The sequence below is a fragment of the Manis javanica genome, chromosome 12, assembly GCF_040802235.1.
Source record: "Manis javanica isolate MJ-LG chromosome 12, MJ_LKY, whole genome shotgun sequence".
Classification (NCBI taxonomy): Eukaryota; Metazoa; Chordata; class Mammalia; order Pholidota; family Manidae; genus Manis; species Manis javanica.
Genome location: NC_133167.1, coordinates 21,140,850 through 21,168,181, shown reverse-complemented (window position 1 = coordinate 21,168,181; position 27,332 = coordinate 21,140,850). Strand labels below are relative to the sequence as shown.

Here is a 27,332-nt window from a genome sequence, read left to right as displayed (position 1 = left end):
GTATGTGAATACAGAATTCATTCCAATCTGACATTTTTTACCTCTCATCATATTTTTCTTCTAATTAAGTTCTATAAATGTATCCTCTACCCAGTTGAGCTGTAATAAATTCCTGAATTGGCCTTCTGAAAGTCACAAACCAACATTATGATGAATTGCAAAATGAATAATTTCCCTTCTACTCTGTTTATTTTGAGCAGCAAAGTTCTGGAGAAAAATGAAACAGTTTTACACTAGAAAGAAGTCCCACTCATAGCGGTCACATGCCTGTGAGCTGAAAGTTTCCTACACTGACTGACACCATCAGACTTCCAAAACTGTATGGGCCTAAATCAAGGACGTGATTTTTTTTTCTCAAAATTATGAGGTTAAATGGTATTACTAGAAGGGATCCATAGCGAACAAAGTTTTGCTCCCATGTATGTCCTGGAGTTACCCATGTAGTTATGGACTGAGACCATGATTTCTTTGAGAAATTGTACTTCCTAAAGTCTATATTGCAGAAGAAACAAATAAGGCTATTTTTAGAATCGATGGTGGGAGAAATGAATGTGTAATTTTTATTTTTTTTAATCGTTATTTGTTTCACTTCACTACATGGGCAAGTAAATGCATTATGCCTTTGATATGAGATAGCTATATTGAAATTAAACAAGTTGTTGCTAATATTTAGGCTGGGTTTTTAATAGGTGCTTAACATCGGGCACATTTGTTTCTATTACATGGTAAAGCATAGATGAAACTCTACATAAATAACATTACATCATTGCCATAGATATAATATCAGGCATTAACTTTGTAGACTCTTGATTTGAGAATAGTTTAGCTCCAATATTTAAATAGTCACAATGTTCATAGCCTGGTTCAAATAATACTGCTTAATGTGTTAATCATTAATTTTACATACTTCTTCCTTATTTCTCTCTATGCCTTTATAGTGTGAGAATTGCCTTATGCACTGAATTCATTACCGTAATTTGTGTACTGTGCATTAACTAAAGCCAGTTTAAGTGGCATATTAATACAAAATTTGATCTCCTTTGCTTTGTGTAGATAGTGGGCCATGGAGTTATTGTTTCATTTATAGTATTTATTATATACTATGATAATGTGGTTATGATTCATGATCTTTTCCTGGATAATGCCTGATTTAAGATAAACTGTAGTCTGAAAATAATTTTGATTCTCTATAATAAGCATGGCTACTGGTTTCAATATCCTAACAACAAATTACCATTAACATAACGTTTTCTCTTTAAAAGAAAAAGCAGAATTACTGTTTTCAACCCAGAATAAAGATAGGAGCATTCATCTAAACCGACTATCTCATGCTTCAGATGAAATATCTGAGATCCAGTGAAATTAATTAATATTGATGGTGACCAAAAACTATAAGCATTCGAGTTACAGCCAGGACATAGTATCTGGATCTTCTGAGCCAGCACCCTGTAAGCTGTCCTGCTTTGCTGAAACAGGATAATCTCCACCATTTCATTTCTTCATGATGTGAAGTCATTCCCCATTATTTCCCCATAACTCTTTTCTTCCTTCTTCCTGTGCAGTGTCATCATGCACCCCAACAAAGATATCCTAGTCTCCTGTGGGGAGGACCGCCTCTGGAAGGTGCTGGGGCTCCCCAAAGGCAACGTGCTTCTCACAGGATTCGGCCACACTGACTGGCTCTCTGATTGCTGCGTCCATCCCAGGTCAGTACATGCAATTCCCTGAGCCAGCCTAATATCTACAGGAAGGCACTTGTTTACTCTTTTTATTTACTTTGCTGACCTTTTAAAAACACTACTTTTTTAAAGTACAAATAACATACAAAAAATTTATGTATTTAATATATACAACTTGGTAAGTAAGTTTGAAGATAAGTATGCATCATTGATAACATCACACCAGTATATATCATAAACATGTCATCTTCAAAGGTTTCCTCCTTTTAATTATTACTATATTATTATTATTATTATTATTATTATTATTAAGATCACTTAATATAAGATCTACCCATTTAGCAAGTTTTTAAATATACAGTACAATATTGTTGACTATGGGCTCTAAGCTGTACAATAGATCTCTTGTACAACAGATCTCTATACAAGGACTTACTTGTATAAATGAATGTACTTTGCTGGCTTTGATGACACTTTCTCTGTAGCCCCATATCCTCCACTGAATTGTGAAACATGTAGATAAATGCTCCTTTGGCTGTCATTATATTGACTTTAGATTGATTGCATTTGATATTTGGTGCAGGTAAAGTTTAGTCCACATGCTGATGCACTTAAAAAGAGGAATAAGCTTCCCAGGACAACTGTTACTAATGCTCCTTGCACTCACAAGCTCTGATAAGGCACGTGGATTTCTAGTCAGGAACACACGCCAGTGTTTACCTTGCCTCTGTTAATCTTGCAGGTTCTCCTTTTGGAATTAAGTGCCTACCAAAAAGGATCAGAAAGCAGTGATCAATTTCTTTAATGATTTCAATGACACTCAGATAATAAAGAGAAAAAACAGAATTGAAAGCATTTAGCTCTGAAATGTTCAGAATTCACTGATTTTTTGTACCCCAAAGGCCAAGGGCACAGAAGAAAAGACACCAATAAACACACACATATGTTATTTCTAGTGGCAAAAAGTTCTGCCCACAGTTGCTTATGGTCAATTCCTACCCCCAATCCTGACTTTCTTCTCGTGTTCATCATTACACTTGACCTTTGTGAACAGTCTTGCATCTGGTTCTTTCTTACACTCTCTGGTCTAATTATCTTGGAGACTCACAGTTCTTGGTGCAATTTGTAAACCATTCCATTGGGAAATCTTGTTCTTAGAAAGACTCTATTGATTTATTTTCATATTTTCACAAAACTGTTTTTTTAAAACCATCTTTGTCTTATCCTGGTATGAATGTCAATGAAATTAGATTGAAATAAAAATAAACTAAGTTCAGAAATCTGAGCTAATGAGAAGAGTAAACTTTTAAAACATTTTAAAAAATTTTTCTCAAACTATAACTTATCATTAGTGCTGGATATTTGAACTTAATTGTTGAATGTAGTACATTCCATATCTGATATGTAGATAAAGAGAACTGCACCACCCCTCACATCTCAGGGACATAAAGCCGATCTTGCAAGCGGAGGCAACACAATTAGACCTGTAGCCTATCACTTATGTAGCTGCTAGGCGTGCTAATCAGATTTCCATAATGCCCCGTTACCATGACAGCTCGTGACTCAGAGGTTTTCTCATTAGTACTTGACCAGCACACAGTCCTTTTAATAGATCTTGTTTTCCTGCTCAATTACTGAAATTAAAATTAGGTGAAATACATCATTATTCACTCATAATATGAATTTACATTCAGTACTTTTTTTTGGCAGACCTTCAGTAAAATGCAGCTATACTGCATGGGATAAAAATAATTAGAGAAAATACATTTACCCATTAAGTGTTTTTAAGTGAGAGATACTGAATAGCAAATGTTCTCTTTGTACAATTAATGAAAAATAATAAATAATTATTAGAAAAAATAACAAAAGGCTCTTTTATATATGAGATAGAAATCAATTCTTGAGTTTATCTTTCAGACCTCAAACATTTTATGTTTAATGTAATGTATGCAAATCAACATTGAAGACCATGTACATATAACATGTATATAATATATGCATATATTTTATGTCTTAAAAGTTGTTGAAATTCATGCTTTCTGAAATTTAAATTTGTAACATTTAATTTTTATTTTGGCTTAGGTAATTTGGTCAGTAAAAAATGTAGTTTATTGTTGAAGATAATGCTTTTCATATCTCTCTTTACACTTACCGGTAATTAAAAAGTCAAACAAAATAAAATAGATTAAATTTGTTCAGTCAATTAGATTCAATAAATTAGATTAAAAAGTCAAACAAAGTAAATGAATATTTAGTTGGGCCTTTTGTTAATGAATGCAATTATCATCTTGCTCAGAGCCCATCTTCATATTCAGCTTGATTCTGCTCCTTTGAAAGAGGCCAGATTGGGCACACTGTATACTGACACCTGCCTAATTCCTGTGCACTTTACATAGAAAAATAAACCTGTACATTTTCTTTTTTTTATTTTTAATTGCAATTACTTCTAATTGAGTATTTTCTGTAACATCCGATTAGATGTACTCGTGCTTACTGTGACACTCAGTCCACTGTCTCTTCTGCTGCTATGGCATAACCTAGATTTCTTTTGGGGGGGGTCAGTCCTACTTGATAGGTACACCTGACTGACCCAAATCAGCCTTTGTCATACCAGATGTTTTCAGTACAGAAGTAACAAATACAACTGGCATAGTAGTATTAATACCATACAAAGAAGGATTGACAGGTAAAATATACATTGCTAGGCTATCACTTCAAGATGCATATAATATGATGTTGAAATATCTAAAACAAAATATCTTAAAAATATAAGACAATCCTGACAAAATCATAGTCATCAGAACCAAAAACTTCAAAGCATCTCAGTTTTGAATCTGTCAACTAAACAAAATCAAACTAGAACTAGAAGAATTAATAAAAGAGTAAGTGCATTTAATAGCATATGTTGAACATTGTACTTTATGAAGAAAGAATATAGATTTTTTGAAATCATTCATTGTTAGATTTTAAGAATATATAAATCTTATACCTAAATTTTACCATAAAAGAATTCTTCAGAATACAATTATACAAATCATAATTGGTGACTAAAATTCAATAATAGAATAAAATGATAAAAAAATCAATAACTAAAATAAATAAAACCCAAATAATTAAAAAGTAAGTAAGTGAATATTGTATCAAAGAGGAATTGTAAACTATTATTAACTAGTTGGTGAACAATCCCAAGCCACAATTCTTACCACACTTATGAGATATAACCATTCAGAGTAAAATTCATAACTTTAAATGCTTTATTAAACAAGAGTGAATTATGAATCAAATTAAAAAGTACAACTTATCAACAAAATATAGAAAAGCAAAAGAAATGAAAAGTAGAAATTAACAAATTAGAATAAAAAGTAAATATATATATTAATCCAAAACATTTTGTTTTGATGAAACAAAATAAGTAGATACCTCAAAAAACTGCTGGAAAAATAAAAATGGGAAAATATAAATACAAATCTTAGCAATTTGGATGGAATTAAAACCACATATAGACACTAAAAAAAAGTTTGAAAGTTTTGATAAAATAATAGATTTCTATGAAATCAAGCATTATTAATAATGAATCAAGAAGAAACAGAAATGAGTGGATAAAAAACAACTAAGTTCTGGAAGTCCTACTTTGCATTCCCATCTTGAGCAGTATTCTGCCTTTCAAAAATTTTAGTTTAGAAAACAAAACATAAAATTAGTTAATTTTTAGGTTCATTGAATTTCATGTGGACAAGGAAAATAAAAAAGAAATTTTATTTCTGGTGTTACAAAAAGAGCATAAACGTAATTCTAAAACAAACAAAATACTTCACCCACCACAACTATAACCCTATTTCAAAATTATAGATTCCAAGCTATTAAAGAGACTATAGAATATGGAATTCAATTGTTTGTTTTAAAAAAGCAGTATACAATGACCACTTAAGATTTGTGCTTGGAAAGCATGGAATATGTAAGCGATCCAATTATGAGGACATCATATTATAAATTATATTAATAGATACAAGATGTTACTTTAAAACATATGCATAAAAATTTAGCATCTATGCTTGAGACATGTATGTTTGAAAATATTGTTAAGCCCCATCTTTTAGAATTGACAAGGAGAATGGATTTTGAAACAATTGGAAACTAAGATCTGGCAAGTTAATGTAATCTGGATGCCATGGAGTTAGATGGGTCAAAAGTGAAATAGGTGCTTACAGTTAATTAGGCAAAGTGGGCAACATAAAACTAAACAGGCAAAAATACCTAAAAAATACCTAAAATCAAGATAGGACAAAGGCCCCTTTATCCAAGCTTTCACATATCTGTGCAAACCTAGTTACCTTTCTAGTCAGTGTTTATTCTCAATAAATGTTAGACACATTTTTCTTTTCCTTAATGGTAATGATTTGTTTTTCATTAAGATATTTTCAACTGAAATTTTCTAACATATTTACAACTCAAAAAGGAAAACATGAAAAACTAATTATAAACATTATATACAAATATATAGACCATATACAGACTGAAGGCATTTAAAAACTCTTATTACTAAAAGGTTAGTCTTCCAAAGTCTGTATTGTTTCAAAGTAACACTGTACACAAAGCTGATAGTTACCGTACATTGTGTATGGTAGAATTGTTTTTTGTTTGTACCTAAGTTTTTAAGTTCCTTAGTAGAATTTCTGGATCCAGATGCTTTTTAGAAATGACATGAGTAACTAATCACTGTAGAACCGGCTGTTATTAAATATGTACCACTGGAGGGCAATCATACATTGGTAAGTTAAAACACCCTTTGCATTTACTGGGTAGACTGGTGAACTAACTGTTGAAAGTAATTCATCAGCCACTGAAAATGATGAAGTAGTGGAGTAATGCAGAGAGTGTATGTTGGCTCTGCCTTTGCACTGTTGAAAGGGTGAAGTGGACAATACCAAAAAGCAGGAACTGTAAGCACACTCCAGTGGAGTGTGCTCTAAACAGTTAACACGTGGTACTGGAGGTGGCAGGTTACCTGTGTTAGAGTCTCATTTCATCTTTGCAAGTTCTGTCAGTTTACTCTTCTGTGAAGTGGATCTAATAATGGTATCTACTTTGTAGGTTGACTGTGAAGGCTAAATGTTGTAACATATGAAAGACAAAAGTACTATAGCCTGGCACATTTATGCTCAATAAATGTGACCTATTATTATTTCTTTTTATTCATTAATAGGTATTTTAAGAACTTAGAGATAGGTCAAATTTTTTTTTATAAAACTGATAGTCTTAAACACAATGGACTAAGAAAGGGTACATTGTGATATCTGGGTTATACCATGCTCCATTAGAAGAATGCTATCGAGTTGATAAGATCACGACTAAAGCTCTTACCAAGTCAAACATAAAAAACAGTTATAAACTTAAATTCAAATATAACTATGAAAAATATGTTATCTATCTGTTATTAGCCCTTAAAAATGTAACTAGTCCTTTAAAAATCATAGCAAAAAACTCATTTTGTTTTTACAGAAGAATTATGCATATTTCCCTTTATAAAAATTTTTAGATTATATTTTAGGAAAAAAAGTTAGCCAGAAACACCAAAAGGATTTCTTTTTAAAATAGTATTTTTGTTTTGTTTTGCTCTTCATGAATGTAAAACATATAGTGTTTGACCTCCTGTACCCACAGAAATGTTTTATTATTGTTGGTCTATTTAAACTAGCTTTGGGCACAGAGTTGCATGTCAATCTCCAGGTCAATATTAATAGATCAATAAAACCCATACTACACTACCTTAATAATATGTTATTTGGTCTTTACCTATACCAGGGAACTGTTCAATGAGTTAACATAGTGTTGAATATAAATACAATGTTCAGTTCTCTGGTGCTTGGGGTTGCATTTTCTTTTGTGCCATCAGAGCTTGTTATGTGAAGCAGCATGTATCTTCCCAAATATCTGTATAAAATGAGAGTAGTTGGGATTAGTGGTTTAAACCATTTCTCAGTGCTGCATTTTTTTCTCTGAGTTCACTACCTGTGGCAGAAATAGAGCTGACAGCGTCCTGTTAAACATAACTTCTACCCTTATAAGCTGATTTATGAATTGTGAATAAATGGGCCTCTACAAAATCCCTCATCCTCTCTTCCCAGTACAAACTACCTGTTTCATGGATTGATATAGTGCCTAAAACCACAGTATGAAATCTCCTTGACAAGTATATCATTTAGTTATTAAAAAAAAAATAGGAACACAGATAACCTTTCTGTTTGCTATAAACATAAAGCCAATAATTTGAATTTCAAAGCATAATGAGATGGATGTGCCATTTCTCTAAGATTGTGATGTCCTATTTCTTCCTGAGTTTCAGAGGTAGATGCTTTCATAATCAAGAAACCTCAGTAGAATTTTACCAAAATAATTTTGAGTTGCCCTGTTACATAGTAATATTCTCCTTTATATTCTTTGAAGAGGTGTATGTCATACTTCTGTTCTTACTATAGTTTGACACCTTTATGTGAAGGGGCTAAGCATATTGAAAGTAACAGCATATTTCTTTAAATGTTTTATTTTGTCTAATTTAAAAAGTAATACATGGTCACCATAGAGAAAATGTTAAGAAAAGAAGTATTTCCCATAGTTTCAGAGCTCAGTGAACACTTGGACAGGCTGCCCAAGGGCTCTCCTCAGGCAAATGGCAGGATCTGATTCTCCCTAAACTCTAACGTGAGACTTGTTTTCAAGTGTGGATGTAACAAAAAACAATGGTGTTATTTTATTTAATCTCTGAGAGCCTCAGATTCTCACTTGAAAATGTAAGATAACCTATTGCATAAGGTTTTCACGAAGGCTGCATGAGAAAAACCTGTGTAAAGCATTTTAACAGTCCTGGGCTTAGAGTAAGCATTTGGTAAGAGCAACATTGTTAGTGCAGTTTGTCCTATTCTAGCCTAGATATGTTTTTCACTGAAATCGTGTTGTCTGCACATATATTGGCCTGTCTCCCTCTTTCTAGCAAGAAAATAAATATGGAATACTATAAGCTCATTAAGTACAGGGTTTGTATCTTACTTATCTTTGTATCCTTGGGACATAACATACCAACTGTACGTTACAGGGAATCAATAAATATTTAACTAAAATTGAAATTGCCAGATTAGGGATGTGGCTACTTTCTCTCATACTCCTAGTAGTATCATGTGATTATAGAGAGACATTCACAAACATACACATGCATACACACACACACACACACACCACTTGTTATTAATGAGATCACTTTATCAAAAGAACTAGAAATATTAGTCCTTCATTTGAGTTAAAACCCTAAAATACAAAATCTCTGAAGTATATTATGAGAAAAAATTTCAGTCAAAAGCCCAATCATAAGGAGAAGGACTTCCAGAATGGTGGAATAAGGACTTTCAAAAATCGAGTTCTCCAAAAAAGCAGAGAGAACACTGCCAAATGTTGTCACAATCAGCTTTTCCAGAGCTCTGGAATTTAACCGAAGGCCTGCACCAACCCAAGGAGTATTTATTCAAGAAAAATTCCTGAATCTGATAAGAACAGTGACTTTTTCATGGAACTTGCCCCTTTCCCATTTCTTTCTCCTCAACTACATAGTAGTCTTGAAAACCAACTTCCTCACAATCATGTCGTCTGTGAAAACCAGTACCAGCAAGCAGAGAAGCAGAACACATTTGGAGATTTCCGCAGGGACCTCAGATTTACTTTCTGGAAAACCCCTGGAAATCCTCATGTGCAGGGCTTGTTTTTTTTTTTTTTTCATCTGAGTCAGAATTTACTCTGTATGAATAGAGTATTTGACAGGGTATTTGTTGAAAACAATTAACAGTACATGTTCAATACTGTATCTGCCTGAGACAGCAATAACAGGCAAACAAGAAGTTGACCAAAATTCTGAAAGAGAGAAGCTGGAGAATTAAATGTCTATATGAAGCTTTGAATCACCATCACATTCCTAGGAATATTAGAGGACATATGTGTTTGGAGGGTTGTGAGCATGCCCAGGAAAGACTGGAGAAGGATCTAGTATCTCACTTCTGGCTGACTTGTAGGGCTTGTGTGAGTAGGAAGTAAAAGCTAAGGCACAGTTGTAAACTTCAAGAAGATGTACCCCAACATGCACACAGAGCCACTCACCAATGACTGGATGACTTATCAGTTCAAGGTATTTAACAATTACCTGTCCAATCATTAGCTAAACAGGCAGCCTTCTGTGGCCGCACGCAATCAAGAATGTAGACTTTATTGAATTATTATAGGAAAGCCATTTAAAATAGCAACAAGAACAACAAATCCTGGAGAAAAGGAAATGAATTTCTACAGTTTCCACATTATATTATTTAAAATGTCAGATTTTTCAACAATAGCAACAAATAGAAAGCATGAAAAGAATCAGGACAATGTATAGAACCTACAAATATCATATGTTATATAAGGAAGGGACATTCTTGGTACAGCCACTCTGAGCTCTCTTGTGTCTTAATCTAGTTGTTAATGCATGTTCAGGAAACTGATAAATTTATTTGATCAAACTAAGAAGCTGCCATGGCCTTACTCTTATAAAATACTTCTGGATAGTAAGACACAAGTGGTACTTACCCAGTTAGCAGAAAACATTTCACACATGGAACTGATACATTCAGCCTAACAAAATAGGTATCCAACATCTATAGAAATTATTTGTAGTTTCCAATTCCTTCCCTAACTGGGGTTTATGATCATGTATCCCATCTTTACAAATGCCTCTAACCCACAATGCATTTAATGACCTTCTTTTAAGGTTTTCCTACTTCACTACAACTATTTCTAACTCTGAGATGTTAATTTGTTTGATGCTAAGTTGTATTGGACATTTTGGAAATATGGTTCAGCAGTTTGCTAATTGTTCTGCTTTCTTTGTTAGTGAGTAGATTACAGAGACAGCTATTTTCTCTGATTCTTTAAAATTGTCCCCTTCTTCTGACTTTTAGTGTCATTTCAAAGAACTAGGGAATACAAAAAAGACAAGATGAAGATGGAAGAATTCAACTGGAACCTGGTCTGAGTGTGCAGAGCTTCTGCTTGTTTTATACACCCTTACTGGAAAGAAGCCTTAAGGGTCCATGAGTTTTCTGCTTCTCTTAGTCCTTTACCTGAAAGGAAGGCCTGTTTTTAGGTTTTTGTGACCCATTCAAGTCTAGAGGATGTTCCCACTGGGTATTCTGCTTATATTTTAGACATTTGTTCCAGAAAAAACACCCTTTGATACAGTAACCTTCTGTGTATTATGACAACTAGTCCCATACATTGCCCTCTCTTCTCTCAGGAGATATTGGTAGGTTTCCAGGCTCTTTTTCTTAGTGCTTGGTGCTGCTATTATTTTACATAGAAGAAACTGCAAACTAGACCTTCATACATTCTTCGAACCAATTTGGTGTGCAGTATATTTAGCAGACATTCCTTTGAATCGGGCATTTGGTGACAAGTTCCTTGTTTTCAGACTTAGAGCTTGTTGTTCCCTAATTTCATCCTTTCCTGGTCATTCTCATAAACTCTGGGTGAGGTAAGTTAGAAGCCTGGTCCATTTCATCATCATACTAAAAAGTCCATATTCATTATTAATGGATGATTAAAACTGAATCTTAAGGTCATTTTAATTCTTGAGTTTTTTAATAAGCAAATTTTGCCCTAAGACTATTTCCATAGACAAGAAGTTTCTCAGGTCAAGTAGATGCTGTCAAAATAATGACTGTGGGAACTGTTAAATGTCATGAGGAACTAACATTTTGCCTCTAGTTAAACCAAAAGTCATTCATCTGTATCTAAGCTGTAAAGAAATATTACCTTGTATGACCTAACCTTGCTGATTGATGGCCTGATTAAATTACAGAAGAAACATTGGCAAGTTACTGCAGTTGTTAGAAAATTTTGTTGCTTTACAAATATCAGTAAAGCTCACAGTTTTCACCTCAGAAAGGCATTATAATATATATATATATATATATATATATATATATATATATATATATATATAAAAGCATTCTAACTAAGAGGACATAACACCTTGAAAGAGGACATAACACCTTGAAAGACAGGTCAAGAATTGTCATTCTGAATCTGTGCAATGTGCTTTGATTTAAATGTGCACCAGGGCCACATTCATATGGGCAAAATGTCTCATGACGTGGCTCTTCCGTTTATTTTATCTTCCTTCAAAAGCTTTATTAAATGCTCAGCACAGTCAATCATACAGTGATAATAACCATTATAATGACACTGACATTAGAGTAGTAGGTTTTCATACTTAAGTATCATTACTGATAAATAGCGAGGCAAGTAATATAAAAAGTCTTGGTAATGTATTGAATATAGCATTGTTTTAGTTTTGTTAGAATCTTTGTCAGAGAAGATCTGACTTTTTTTTCTTAATCACAATTTGTTCACTGATAAACTAAGACAGACGCTAAGGCAATTCATAACTTATGGGGGATCAGTTAGAAGAATGGAAGACTACAGGTAAAACAGCCAGGTAGACTATTGCAATAGACCAGGTTAAAAATGAGCAAGATCCACCAGCCTTTTCCAATCTGAAATCCTAAAGGGAATTAAGCCCTAAAAAAAAATTATTTGAGTGACATTTTCTAATTCTCCAATTCTAGATGTATAGGAGATAAATTAATATATTACATTCAATGGATACATTAGGACATTAGGGCTTAATTCTTTATCAAGAGCCCTGATTAAGAAGGTCCAGCCAAGGCCCACTGAGTGGTGACAGAAGAAAACAATGACTCATAAAAACATGTAAGAAATAGACTCAGTAATAGTTCTTTTGGAATTGGGAGTGACAATTTATTATGGCCTCAGATTTTTAGCTTGAAAAACTAGATTTGTGAGATAAAGAATATATAGTAATGGAATATATTTTTGGAAACTTTTATAACTTTATTTAAGGCTTATTGAATTTGAAATAAGCCTTAAATAAGCCTGTAGAACATTCAGGAAAAGGTATTTAGTGTATAAATCTGAATCTCAAAAGAGAGATTTAAGCTAGTGTATGAGTTATCTAGTGCCACAATAATGTTGCATACTACAGCACCTCAAATGTTTTTAGCTTAATACAAGCAGTATTTATTAAAATCATAATTTTGTTGATCAGCAGTAAAGATTGGGCTTTTCTAGGGAAAATCTTTCTCAGCTGGGCTCCTCATACACTGTTTTCAGGCCAAGTCAGCAGGGTGGTTCAGCTTCTGGTGGCATCCGCTGGACTGCCTTCAAAATCTTCCACCTGTCTTATCCTCTCCATGCCTCTCACATCCCCCCAACAAGCTAAGCAGGGTGTTTTCTCACAGAATACTCAGGTGCAAGTAAAAGCAAGCCTGACTATGCAAGACAGCCAACAGGCATTTGCACATTCTCCTGAGGATCAGCCTTGAACTGGCACAACATCATATCCTTCTCATTCTATTGGCGAGAGCCAGGAGTGAGAGAGGGTGAGACTACAAAGTGACAGGTCAAGGGCTTGGATATGGGAAAAAGTAGAGAACTGAAATCATTTGCATTCTGATATTTCATAATGGATGGAATGACCAAGCATCCAGATTTGCCCAGAAAAGTCCCATTTTATTCCTATTATCTTTATAGAACTATCAATAGTATCCCCTCTTACTCTAAAAATTGTTCCAATATGAGTGATAAATTATATGGAAGCCCTAATTTGGGAGGTAGGCTGAATAGGAGTAGATGGACTAATTGAAGCAGAATGTGTAAAGTGAGCAGAAGAGATGAGTTAAGATGAGAGTCCATGAAGGAGGTGGCAGAGAGCAGGAGCTGAGCTAGGACAGCATGGATCTGAGCAAGCCAGAGGAGAAGAGGTGCATGGAAGAGGGCTAAATGACAAAGTCAACACCACCAACTCATAAACTAAGATAGGGAATGAAATGTCTATTGCATTTGACAACTAGAAGTCTTTGGTGAACATAGTGTGAAGTTTCAGAAGCGTGGTTGTAGTGAATTCAAGAGTCAACCTTAGTTCTTGCTCTCACACTGATTTAACATTGAAACTTTGTATTTGACTATTCTGGGTCCAATGTTTATTTAGTCGTTGGCTTTAAGTGATAAAAGATCCCTTGAATGTTAAGATTCTAGGGGTCTGAATACTAAATACAGCCTCCAGACTAAAGCCCAATACAAGAACCAAGGCCTATAGCTTACCTTTCTTCAATGTCCATCATTTTATGACACTAAATGGAGGTGATCTAATGTGTCTCATAAGGAATTCTTCTAATTTATTTTATTCTGACTGTAAATTCATTTTTCTTGTGTATTTGATGTCTTTGATTGACATAAAACTCAATAAGACCTACTATAGTTAAATTAAATATTAACCACAACATTATTTTGAAATATTTGGGAAGCTGTGACATCTCAGCCTGATCCAAAATCTTACTAAACACATTAAGCAAAACAAGTTTAAGGCTTGTCAAGATATTTTTGACAATTGTCCTAACTTTGATGAAGCAAATGAGGAAATACCAACTCTCCCAATAGACAGTTTACTTTAAAAAGCATTGCAGTTGACATTGTGTAAAAGTTTCCAACTGTAAGCAGGTGCAGCCTTAGTGGAAGTAAATTACATTAAATTTTTTGAATAACAAGACCCTCATTTGAAATGTAGGAACATAGCTTTTAGTAATTTAAAACTTCAAGGATAACTAAGGAGCTAACATATAAAAGTACAGAAAATCTGACTAGTATTGATTTTGCAACAAAAAGGAAAAAGAAAAGGCAGAGAAGAAACCCACAATCTTCATGTAGTTGAGTCCTTTTCTTGGCTGCTACTTACACTTTGCAAATCTATTTTGTGTAAGTGGACATCAAATTCCCTTTGGGATTCTCAATGTCACTTACTTTATCAATAAAAAGAGCCTTTTTGTGGAGAAAGGAATAAATCACATATAAATTAAATAAGAGAGATTACACTAGGAGCTGAGCTTTTACCTTGACTAATCCAATAGCTTTGGCCAAATATCTCAATGTCAGAAGCATTATAAGTATTCTACAAGGTATGTCTGGCAAAGAGAAATCAATAACAAAGTATTGGATTTCATTAAAATGTTTACTCATTCCCTCCACCCTTTCCCTTCCCAAACTAAATAGCCCTTTCCCATACTAATCTGATCTTTATTATGGTTATTGGCTGGTCTTGTTTCTTGCAGTAAAGCCACATACCTTAGAACTCATTTCTGAGTTACATACTTTTCTGCCTCTCCATAAATTTCAACAGTGGGGTTCATGTTCTGTTATGCCATGTGTCACTGAACGTTTGAACAGACTTCAAAGAGATTTTACAGACCCCATTTGTGAAAATTATTTATTTTGATTCTGACAACTTTATAAGGCACGTGTAATTCTTACAGAGGAGAAAAATATCCTCAGCAAGGTAATTCTGCCCAAGTGTGCTCAGGTCGGTTCCAGTCAAGTCTTTTCAATCATTTTTCTTATCAAAGTCTCTTGGACATTATAGAAAATTCCACAAAAGTTGATTATGGTGTTTATCCAATACCTCAGGGTCTTTATATTTTATCTATTTTTTCTGCCTGGAAAGTTCTCCAAACCCTCCTTTCCTCCCCCTTGTCCTTTATACAGCTAACACTTAATCTACCTTTAGGCCTAAATGTCTTAGTTCTGTTCTGCTGTAACAAATTTACATATGAAGGGCAGCTTAAACAACAAATATTTCTCACAGTTCTGGAGGCTGGCAAGTGAGGCAAGATCAAGGTGCTGGTATATCAGGTGTCTGGTGAAATCCTACTTCCTGGTGTTCAGATGGCTGTCTTCTCATTGTAACTGCACGTGGTAGAAAAAAGAGAGAGGACGCAAGCTCTGTAGTGTCTCTTCTTATAAAGGCACTAATCTCATCATGAGGGGCTCCCCACTCATGACCTAATTAACTTCCGAAGGCCCCATCTCGAAATACTGTCACATGGGAATTAGTGTTTTAACCTATAAATTCTAGGGGAACACAAACATTCAGTCCATAGCACTGAACTATCAAGTAATTTTTAAGGGTATCTATACCTTATCTTCTTCTCACATTAGGATAATTTCCTGGATATACTTTTTCACCTTCTCTTTATCAACATTCATATGAGAAAAAGAGAATTTTGTATTAAGAATATTTATTTTCTTTGCTGGATTGTGGACTCTGGAATAGCAAGACTGGGAACTATAGCACTCACTTGTGTGTTCCCAATATATTAATCATCATTCTAATACTCTACTTGCTATTTTTAGACTTCATGATCTGATTTATGGATCATAGCACAAATTACCTTACTTTTCTGCCTGCTTATATCAAGTGCATATTGTTCAGCTCTGACTGACTTTATTATTCTACAACACTGCTTTTTGTCATGTTATAGTCCAGTGCAACCATTCTGTACCACCATCTCTTATTTATGACAAAAAAAAAATGATGCATGAGTAACATTCGGGCCCTCCATAATTTTACCCAGATCAATCTTCTGATCATGGCAGACCCTCTTTACTCCAACACAAGCCCTTAATCCTAGCCAAATAAACCAAGAGACTGGATACAGAATACTTACACCTGTTCTTGGACTTTATTTTTACTCTCTGCTCTGTTTCCTCACTCACTCAGGGTGCTCTCCACCTTCTTCTCATTTGTCTATCCAGAGCTTTCCCTATTTTGAGGTCTAGGCACTTCTCACTCTTCTACAAGGCATTGCGGTGATGGGTCCAGTCTTTAGTGATTTTTTTCTCTATAATTTTCGTTAATACTACTGTTTTAGTTATGGTTCTATCATATTTTACCAGTTAACATAAAGGAATATTTTATTTTTCCCCTATCTCTGTATTCCAAAGCTTTCAAAACTGAATGATAAACAAATGCAAAAACTATATATATTTATAAGTTATTTTCCTTACAAAAATTAATTGATTATTCATGACTGTGAATGCGTATTTTTTTATCAATATGGTGTTGATCTGGTATTGACATGCTATAACAGCTAATTGATATGATTTAGGAAAAAGAAGATGTTGGCATAACCATTCAGGTATCTTGTAGATTAAGATGGATCAAATAATGTCTCCCCTTTTGTTCGTTAAAAATGAATAAGCAAAAACAGTAATACAGTTCATCAACAGCCATTTAAAAATAAAATGCATTTAACTTCCTGAAATAAAAAGAAATTGTTGGAACATTTTAAGTCTACAATGCTTGCTTCATTCCTACCCACATTACTAGCAAAGGTGAGTTAAAATGTACTAAGACCTCCCAACAATAAGCCACCACTTCAGGATATGTAAATTTAAGGAAACTCTAGGCATCTAGGGAAAAATAAAGGAAATGCCTTAAGAGCAGAAATAACTTTGTAGCATTAGAGATTTTCTTTAAGGATGAGAGGAACAATCTTGAGGCTTCTCATCTTTTGGGACTCCACATGAATTGGTTAGAAGGGTCAAGATATAGTACACTTAGGGGAAAAGAGTATTCTAGGTTGAAGAGAATGAATACTTCAAAAAATATATTTTTTTACCTCAAATAAAAATTCACATGATCCAGTTAAGCTTCTGCCTCTACACATACACACACAGAGGCACACAGATTTCAGTGGCATAGAAGTTAAAACATTAAATTCTTGGTTCTTAGACTCTAGTTTGGTGGGGAAGACAAACCGATCTCAGATAAATAGACAAAATAGTTAAGGAGAATTCACTCCCACCATAAAAAAGTAAAACAGTTTATAAGAAAACAGATATACAGAACTAAAAATAAATTTAAACTTTCAAAGAAGAGATGATATAAAAAATGATATACATTCTATGAAAGCTTACAATAATCACTGTAACTGCAGAGAAAATAGGAAAATAATTGGAAAAATTGGGGAAAGATATGTGGAGGACATCAACAGATGTCCCAATAGAAGACGAATTGGTGCCATTGATGTGAAACAGAGTGTATTCATAAATATAAAAAAGTATAGTTAATAGTATTGTGCCATGTTCTTGTCTCAGCTGGAGTAATGTAGTAAGGTATGTAAGAAGTTAACAGGGGAACTTTGGTGGTGGGGATGCAGGAATTCTTTGTATTATTTTGTAACAGTTATGTAAGTCTAAAATTAGTCTACCAATAAAAAGTTAAAAAATTTAAATAGGTTAAAAAAAATTTCTCTGAAATGAAAAGCTAAATATATATAACAACATGATGACTTATTCTAGGATATACTGAAACCAAGATATAGCCTTGTTAATTATTGAACTTCAAGAATAAATAAAGAAATCCTCAAACACGTAGGTAGAAAAACAAATGACCTACAAAGGAAAAACAAAAAAAATTTTTAAAAAGAGAAAAAAAGCTTATTTCAGACTTTTCCATAGAAACTAACCATCAATACCAGAAACTAATAGAACAATATCTATGAAGTAATGAGATGGAAAAAATCCATGTACATTGTGTCTAGTCAAACATTGAAAATCATTCCCAAATAGTAAAGAACTCAGAAAATGCAGAATCCATGAGCCTGGCCTTGTTGAATAAAACAGACAATAACAAGAGCAGAAACAATACTCAAGGCAGGAAATACTGCAGCAGAGCCAACAAAGGCCTAAGGGAAAACAAGCAAAACACATAGCAGCAAATGGACCTTAAGCATAGCAAAACTTGAAGGACTTGTAAGCCCTTCTTGAAAAAAAAAAACAAAAAAAACAAAATTTGGCAATGAATTTTATCCAACAAAATAAAAAAACAATGAAGAAAAATAAGTCATGAATAAAGAACTAATGAAGATTATTGAACCTATTTAAAATTAGAACTAGGGACAATACGTTGGTGTGTTTTCTAAAATTTGGAAAGAAATATTACAATTATCAAAATCTGGTAAGAAGTTAAACTTTAACAATTCTAATTCTATGAGTTTCAGAGCTGGGAGTTGGCAGAATGGTCTAAAAGAGAAATATAATTTTATTTTTCTATTTTTAAAAACTTAAATTTTGATATAATTTTAGATCTACAGAAAAATGGAAATACAGTGCAAGGAGTTACCTTATCAGCTTCATCTGGCTTTTCCTAACAAATGTTACCAACTTGTATAACCATGGTAGAATCAACAAAACTAAGAAATTAACATTGACACAATACTCTTAACTAAACTGTAGATTTTGATCAGGTTTCTCTACTTTTTCCACTGATGTCCTTTTTCTGTTCTAGAATTCCATCCAGGATCTGTTGTTGCATTCAGTTGTCATTTATCTTTCATCTCCAATCTGTGACACTTCCTCATCTTTACTTGTCGTTCATGATCTTGACATTTTTGTAGAGCGCTGGTTATGTACCTTGTAACCCTCAAATCGTGTTTCTCTGAAGAATTCTGTGAAGAACTCAGAGGCGATGCATCTTCAACATACCATATCAGCAGATGAAACATGGCTTTAAAAATATTAACTACTCACATTTTTCATAAACTGGAGAAGAAGAAAAGTGTATTTGAAGTTTAAAAATACCTACAGCTTAATTCCTTTTTTCTTTGGGTGAATTCAGGTAGTAATGATTTTTAGCAAATTTTCTATTAATCTGTAGAGTATGATTCTAATTTTAGTGCAATTGGTTCTATCTCTGTAGTTGCAAACATAAAGACAGGAGTCTACAATGAATTTTTGGAAATACTAACTGTAGGTAGTTCTACAGGGTGGATAGTTATTAAATTATCTCTTTTCACTTGTTCTATTTTTGTTTTGTTTTATTTCTAATTTCCTTTGAAAATGAGGCTATACAATTTTTATTAAAGAAGTTAAATGTTTTACAGCATATACTTTATTTTGTATTTTTTAGTCATCTGCATGTCTCAGAATAATAATTCTGGAGAAATTCAGTTAAGAGCAGTGCTTATCTTGAGGGTAGGAGGATCATAGATGCTTTGCATACACTTTTATTATCTAGTTCTAAGTTTTCTACAAGGAACTTGTATTACTTTGGACAATACATATACTAGTGTTCTCATGGTTTAAGAACCTGTAAATCTCCAAATAGGAGGCAATATTCTCAGGTGATAGGCCTCAGTTACTTAGTAGATTTTTAGTTTCTTCTCTATATTGTGACATTTGTGAGAGAAAGGAATTATTTATATTGCACCTGTAGTGGCTTCATCTGTGAAGCAAGCTGGCTACCACTGTAAAGGCATTGTTTAATGTCTGTGGGGATGAACTCATAGTCTGAGAAACCCTGCACTTTGCAGGACCCACCGCGCAGTAACACCCTTCAGGTGGATGCACACGAATAACTGCTTTCCCTCTTGGGAAATTTTACTATTCAGATGTTATTCAAGGCTTATCAAGGTCCTATTACAGAAAGTCCTATATTTGAGAATTTCTGTGAGACCTCCCGATATATGAAAAGGATCGTTTTTGTAAATACAATAACTATCACCATTTGGGCCAAAGTAAATTCTTCTGTAAGCCATTAAGACCAAAATTTTGGACTTTTAACTTAAATGAATCAGTCAGTTTGAGTCATCTTTTGTTATACTATTGATAGATCTGGGAAAGGTTTCCCTATAAAGTTAATGTGAAAGAGGTAAATAAAAACAGCTGTGCCAAGTTCATTGAAATTTGTGTAGAGAAGTGTGTTAGCAGAAGAAAAGTGTTCTTCATGGAAATAATGGAACCAAAAGTAAGAATTTGTCAGTATATCAAGCAAGCTTCATCTGGAGATGACATGTCACACATACTTTTGTATAGTGACAATGATTGCATACACATATCATAGATATTAAAGCAGCCCAACCCTTTTCTACTAATTTCATGCTCACCAAACAATATTCTAACCACATATTCACTTCCATTTCATCCTTTTAAGGTTGGGAGAGAATATGGAAATTTAGTCTTCTGGCTTGCCAAGCAGCTATATTTCATACTAAAATTGTTGTTACGCTTTATTTTTATCTGTCTTGTGAGTTTATAATTAGTCTTTTTGGCCAGAACTGCCCATGGTTCACAATAGCTTCTTCCCCATCCTTCTCCAACCCCAAGGAATGCGCATTGGTTCAGTGAGTAGCCTAGCAAGCTCCCACTTTGACATATTTCCCTTTCAGACACCACAAAACTGTGTCTGTCAGAGTTTTCATTGAGCCTGAACTTCAAATCTTTAGTCTTTCAATCAACAATTACCTTTTAATTTTTAACTTTTCAAGCAACTCCTTTTCTGTCTCAAAGTTTTCTGGAAAATTGATACCAAAGCTGGAAGCAAGATTGTCTTATCCTGAGGTACTTGTATCTGAAATATGAATAAAACTGAATAAAACATGCAGTTTTTGTAAGCTCTTTGATATGCAAACTTCCTGAGAAGATGATCAGGTGGTTCTTCATGTCCCATCGTACTGTGTATCTGTCCAAAATCTCTTCCAATAAAGAATTCACAATAATCTGTGGTTTATTACTTTTTTCACAGAGTTACTTAGCAATGCTTTCATTTTCTGTCAAAGCTCCTATCTAGAATGCTGTTTTAAAACCAATTCTTTTCCATATATTTAATGTTTTCAATGTAGTTTAAATTTAGTACTGTAATTATATATTTATTTAACTTTGAGATATGTTAATAGAAATGTTTTATTCTTTAGTTTTAGGAATTATATTTGTTACTATATTATTGTTTTGTCCATTAGTTATATATGATAGATTTCAGATATTTAATTAGAACATCCCTAAGTCTTGGCTATATACTTTTCAGAGGAGTTATGTAAGTGATGGTCACAATAAAAAAAATTAACTTAGGTTACAAGCTAATTCTGAAAATTTTACTCAGTTGAGGCTATTTTTTCATGACTAGCAGAGAATTGTCCTAATCTTAGTTTTCTTTAGAAGAATATTCAGTACATATTATACATTATATATTATGCATGGCATATATTTTAGAATTGTTTTACTTTGTTATTAGCTCATATATATTCACATGTAAATATAAATTTAGTAATATATGAATGCATATATATCTAAGTGTGCATTTGCATATATATGTGTGCATATATATATATATATAAAACTAATCTTTATAGGTAGTTCTGCTGAATTTTGTAAAGAGAAGATTTGCTCTGAATTCTACATTAGGAAAATAGTTCATTTAGGAAGATATTTTAAGATAACTTCAAACAATCTATAAACCATTTAATCTAAAAATAAAATAAATAAATTATATTTAAAGGAAGGCTGTGATTGAGAGTCAGGCAAGAGAGTTACTGAGGTAGGCCAGTTCATTCCTAGCTCGTAGTGAGGTACGCAGTAGACTAGACTGTTAAAGCAAATTTAGAGATGCACATTTCTTCTCTCATTCCTGCAAGTGGAAATGCTAATATATTCCTGAATGTATGGAACCAAATCAATTCCACTTCATAGTATTAAAATATTACTAATATGAATGCTTAAGCTGATATGATGTATTTCTGTTTTAACCTTTGTTCTTTATTTTCTTAACTAATTTTTAAGCTCCATAAAATATTTATAAAGAACTGTAAGGGGCTCAAAAAAGACTAACACCTTAATCATCTTTGCATTATAAATTTCACAAGCAATATTTCAGTTTCCTGAATAATTCTGCAGTGTTCAATTGCAATGTCAATTGCAGTGTGCAGAAATTTTAAAAATTGCATCCACAATATGAACTAAAATTACTTCTAAAATAAACAAAGCATTTTAACTTTATGTATAAGGCAATAACTTAAATTACTTTCTCAATATAGACATGTCATCTAAAAGATACCGAACCTCCCATTGTTAACTATTAACTCGGCATATTTTGCCACTCTGAGAAAACCACAGATTATTCAGACATATAGTTGTTATATTAAACTACCACGGAAAACTTGGGTTTTTTATTATAATTCCTTGAGCAGCAAAATAAGTATTTCTCTCAACTAGGTATCTTTCAAGGTAGGTGAAATAGTAATCCTGAGAACAAAATATTGTCTTATGAAATATATCTTTTTTTTGTTTTTTTAACGCTTAACCCTTACTTTTCTGAAATCTGATAAATTTGAGAAAAATAATGACAGAAACTTTTTCATGGGAAGCTTCCTATCTGTGAAATATTTAGTCTTTACATCTAAATATAATACTACAAATTGTAAAGTGAAAAGAACTTTTCAACGGATAATTTTATACTGTGACAGACAGTAAATGCAGATGGAAACATTATAATAGGAATAGGTTGAGATTATTAAATAATCTGCCTTGTAATTACCTTCATGAAAGTTGTATAATTAGAATTAGATTTCAGTAGACCAACATCAGCCATAAATTGACATCCTTCAAGTCACTTAAGCAATTTTAAACCTTATAACATCAGCAAGTTTAGTGAGAAGGATGCTTTAGAAAAGTTCTGAGCTAATGACCAGTGGCATTATTCCCTAAATTGTGTGAGGGAAAACACTGAATACGGAAATACGGAATTTAAGTAGAGAAACTACCATGTTAAATCTGGAAGGTCTTATCAGTAAATGATATTGTCCTTCTAGTAATCTTGTATTTCTCAGTGACTTTTAATTATTTGTGTCAAAGAATTGTTGGGATTTAAAAACAGAGATAATGTGTATGTGCTCCAAAAACCACAATTAGTTATTAATAAACAGTCTATTATAAAATGAAGACATTTCTAAACTAAATAATGGAATCAAAAGTATTTCCACTGTTCTCTTTCCAACTTTCAATAATATCACAGAAAATGCAACAATATAATTATGAATAACAATAATTAAAAATGTATTGATTTGTTATTTTGGTAGACAGATAGATGTAATATATACAATACATTATTATAAAGGTGATTGTGTTTTTTCATAATCATAATTCCATGTTTATTAATTTTTCTTGGGGCATTTTCAACTTGAACCATTTATAATTCAAATATGTTTCTCTTTCTGTGAAATTTTAATAACATTTTGTTTTACTTATCTATTTTTTCCTCTGTTTAATTTTGGTGTGTTGAACTTTGGAGACTGAAGCTTCTGTCAACATTTTTGGGGAAGATGGAGGGATTTGTTTTTCCATGAACATAGAGCTTAGAAAGTCATTCTTCACACTTGCTGTTCAATTGATATTCAATTACATTTCTTCTAGTATTCCAGTATATTTTAAGACTTTATTTCTTTATAGCAATTTTAAGTTTACAACAAAATTGAGAGGGAGGTACAGAGATTTCAGTATAACCCTCTGCTCCCCACACGCAAACCAAACCCATTATGAATATCATTTACCATAATGCTACCTTTTCTTTTTCCACTAAGGATCAACCTACATTGACATATCACCCAAAGTCCAAGGTTTACCTTAGAGTTCACTCTTCTTGTACAATCTGTGAGTTTGGACAAAAGTTTAATGACATTTATCTACCATTATAAAATCATGCAGATTATTTTCACTCCCTAAAATCTGCTGTGTTTTGCCTATTCATCTCTCCCTGCTCACCTACCCTGGCAAACACTGTTCTTTTTATAGTCTCAATAGTCTTAGATTTTCTGGAATGTCATATAGTTGGAATTATATAGCATGTACCCTTTTCAGATTGTCTTTTTTCATTTAGTAATATATATTTAAAGTTTCTCTATGTATTTTTATGGCTTGGTAACTCATTTCCTTTTAGTCCTCTGGATATACCACAGTTTATTTATCCATTACCCTACTGAATTACATCTTGGTTGCTTCCATGTTTTAGTAATTATGAATAATGCTGCTATAAACATTCTGTGCAGGTAAATACCAAGGAATGTGCTGGCTTGTATGGTACACTAAACTGTTCCAAAGTGACTGTACCATTTTGCATTCCTACCAGTAATATATGAGAGCTCCTGTTGGTCCATCTCCTTCTTAGGATTTGGTGTTGTCAGTCTTCCAGATTTCGACCACTATAATTAGGTCTGTATTTATATCTCACTATCATTTAATTTGCATTTTCCTGATATCAAATGATGTGGAGCATCTTTTCATATGTTCATTTGACGTCTATACATCTTCTTTGCTGAGGTGTCTCTTAGGGTCTTTGACCATTTTTAAATCAAGCTGTTTTCTTATTGTTGGGTTTTCTGAGTTCTTTTTATATTTTGAATATCAAAGATGTGTATTTTGCAAATATTCTTTCCCAGTCTGTGGCTTCTCTTCACATTATCTTTCATGGGGCAGGAATTTTTAATTTTAATGAAATTAGGATATCAATTTTTTTTTTCATGGATCATTTCCCTGGTATTGTATTGTAAGAGGCATCACCATATTCAAGGTCATAGAGATTTTCCCCTGTTATATTCTAAGAATTTTATAGTTTTGTTTTTTTCATTTAAGACTGTGATCCATTTTGAGTTAATTATTGAGAAGATTATAAGATCTGTATCTAGATTCATATTTTTGGTATGTGGATATGCAGTTGTAGCATCACCATTTGTTGAAGAGAGTATCTTTGCTCCATTTTATTATCCTTGCTATTTTGTCAAGGATCAATTGACTGGATTTATGGAGGTCTGTTTCTGGGCTCTCTATTCTGATCCATCGATCTAATTGTCTATTCTTTCACCAATACCACAGTGTCTTAATTATTGTAGCTTTAATGTAATTTTGAAGCCAGATAATGTCAGGCCTCCAACATTGTTCTTCTCTTTCAATATTGTGTGGGCTTTTCTGGGACTTCGGCTCTCCATATAAACTTTAGAAACAGTTTGTGAATGTCCACCATATAATTTGTTAGGGTATTGACTGGGATTGCATTAAATCTATAGATAAATTCGGAAGAACTGACACCTTGACACTACTGACTCATCCTAACTATAAATATGGAATGTCTCTCCATTTATGTAGTTTGATTTCATTTATCAGAATTTTTTAGTTTTCCTCATATAAACCTTGTATATATTTTACTTTAGTATTTCATTTTTGATCAGTGTATTTTTTTATTAAGGTAGCATTGATATACACTCTTATGAAGATTTCACAAGAAGAACAATATGGTTATTACATTCACCCTTATTATTGAGTTCCCCACATACCTGATTGCAGTCACTGTCCATCAGTGTAGTAAGATGCCACAGACTTCCTATTTGTTTTCTGTGAGCTACACTGTCTTCCCCATGACCCCACACTTATCATGTGCACCAATCATGATACACCACAATCCCCTTCTCTTCACTCCCCACATGCCCTCCCTTACCATTCCCATTTGGTAACCACTAGTCCCTTCTTGGAGTCTGTGAGTCTGCTGCTATTTTATTCCTTCAGTTTTGCTTTGTTGTTATATTCCACATAAGAGGGAAATAATTTGGTATTTGTCTTTCTCTGCCTGACTTATTTAACTGAGGTAATACCCTCTAGCACCATCCATGTTGTTGCAAATGGTAGGATTTGTTTCTTTCTTATGGCTGAATAGTAGTAACCCATTGTATATATGTACCACATCTTCTTTAGCCATTCATCTACTGATGGACACGTAAGTTGCTTCCATATCTTGGCTATTGTAAATAGTGCTTCAATAAACATATGTCTTTTTAATCTGAAAAGTTGTTTTCTTTGGGTAAATTCCTAGGAGTGGAGTTCCTGGGTCAAATGGTATTTCTATTTTTAGTTTTCTGAGGAACCTCCATATTGCTTTCCACAATGGTTGAACTAGCTTACCTTCCCACCAGCAGTGTAGGAGGGTTTCCCTTTCTCCGCACCCTTGCCAGCATTTGTTGCTCCTAGTCTTTTCTGTGTTGGCCATCCTAACTGATATGAGGTGATATCTCACTGTGGTTTTAATTGGCATTTCCCTGATGATTAGTGATGTGGAGCATCTTTTCATGTGCCTGTTGGCCATCTGAATTTCTTCATTGGAGAAGTGTCTGTTCATATCCTCCACCCATTTTTTAATAGGGTTTTTTTGCTTTTGGGATGTTGAGGAATGTGAGTTCTTTATATATTTTGGATGTTAACCCCTTGTCGGATATGTCATTTGAAAATATTTTCTCCCATACTATAGGATGCCTTTTTGTTCTGCTGATGATGTCCTTTGCTGTACAGAGGCTTTTTAGCATGATGTACTCCCATTTTTTCATTTTTGCTTTTGATTCCCTCGCCTGGGGAGATGTGTTCAGGAAAAAGTTGCTCATGTTTATATTCAAGAGATTTTTGCCTGTGTTTTCTTCTAAGAGTTTTATGGTTTCATGACTTACATTCAGGTCTTTGATCCATTTCGAGTTTACTTTTGTGAATGGGGTTAGACAATAATCCAGTTTCATTCTCTTGCATGTAGCTGTCCAGTTCTGCCAACATCAGTTGTTGAAGAGGCTGTCATTTCCCCATTGTATATCCACATTGTATATCCTTTATTGTATATTAATTCACCATATTTGCTTGGGTTTATATCTGGGCTTTCTAGTCTGTTCTATTGGTCTATGGGTCTATTCTTGTGCCAGTTCCAAATTGTCTTGATTACAGTGGTTTTGTAGTAGGGCTTGAAGTTGGGAAGTGAGATCCTCCCTGCTTTACTCTTCCTTCTCAGGATTGCTTTGGATATGTGGGGTCTTTTGTGGCTCCATATGAACTTTAGAACTATTTTCTCTAGTTCACTGAAGAATGTTGTTGGCATTTTGATAAGGATTGCATTGAATCCATAGATTGCTTTAGGCAGGATGACCATTTTGA

The 27,332-nt window shown here is 33.4% G+C and overlaps 1 protein-coding gene and 1 long non-coding RNA gene across 4 annotated transcripts in view; one reads left to right on the top strand and one right to left on the bottom strand.

Moving 5' to 3' along the window:
- Positions 1-27,332, top strand: part of SPAG16 (sperm associated antigen 16) — a 981,678-nt gene that overhangs the window by 491,235 nt on the left and 463,111 nt on the right. For all 3 annotated transcript variants that reach the window (XM_073218142.1, XM_073218143.1, XM_073218144.1), the window contains exon 11: positions 1,563-1,706. In XM_073218142.1, the coding sequence (XP_073074243.1) occupies positions 1,563-1,706 (144 nt within the window). The remainder of the gene's footprint in view (positions 1-1,562; positions 1,707-27,332) is intronic.
- The window catches only part of LOC108397066 (uncharacterized), a 513,643-nt gene that overhangs the window by 235,980 nt on the left and 250,331 nt on the right, over positions 1-27,332 (bottom strand). The window lies entirely within an intron of this gene.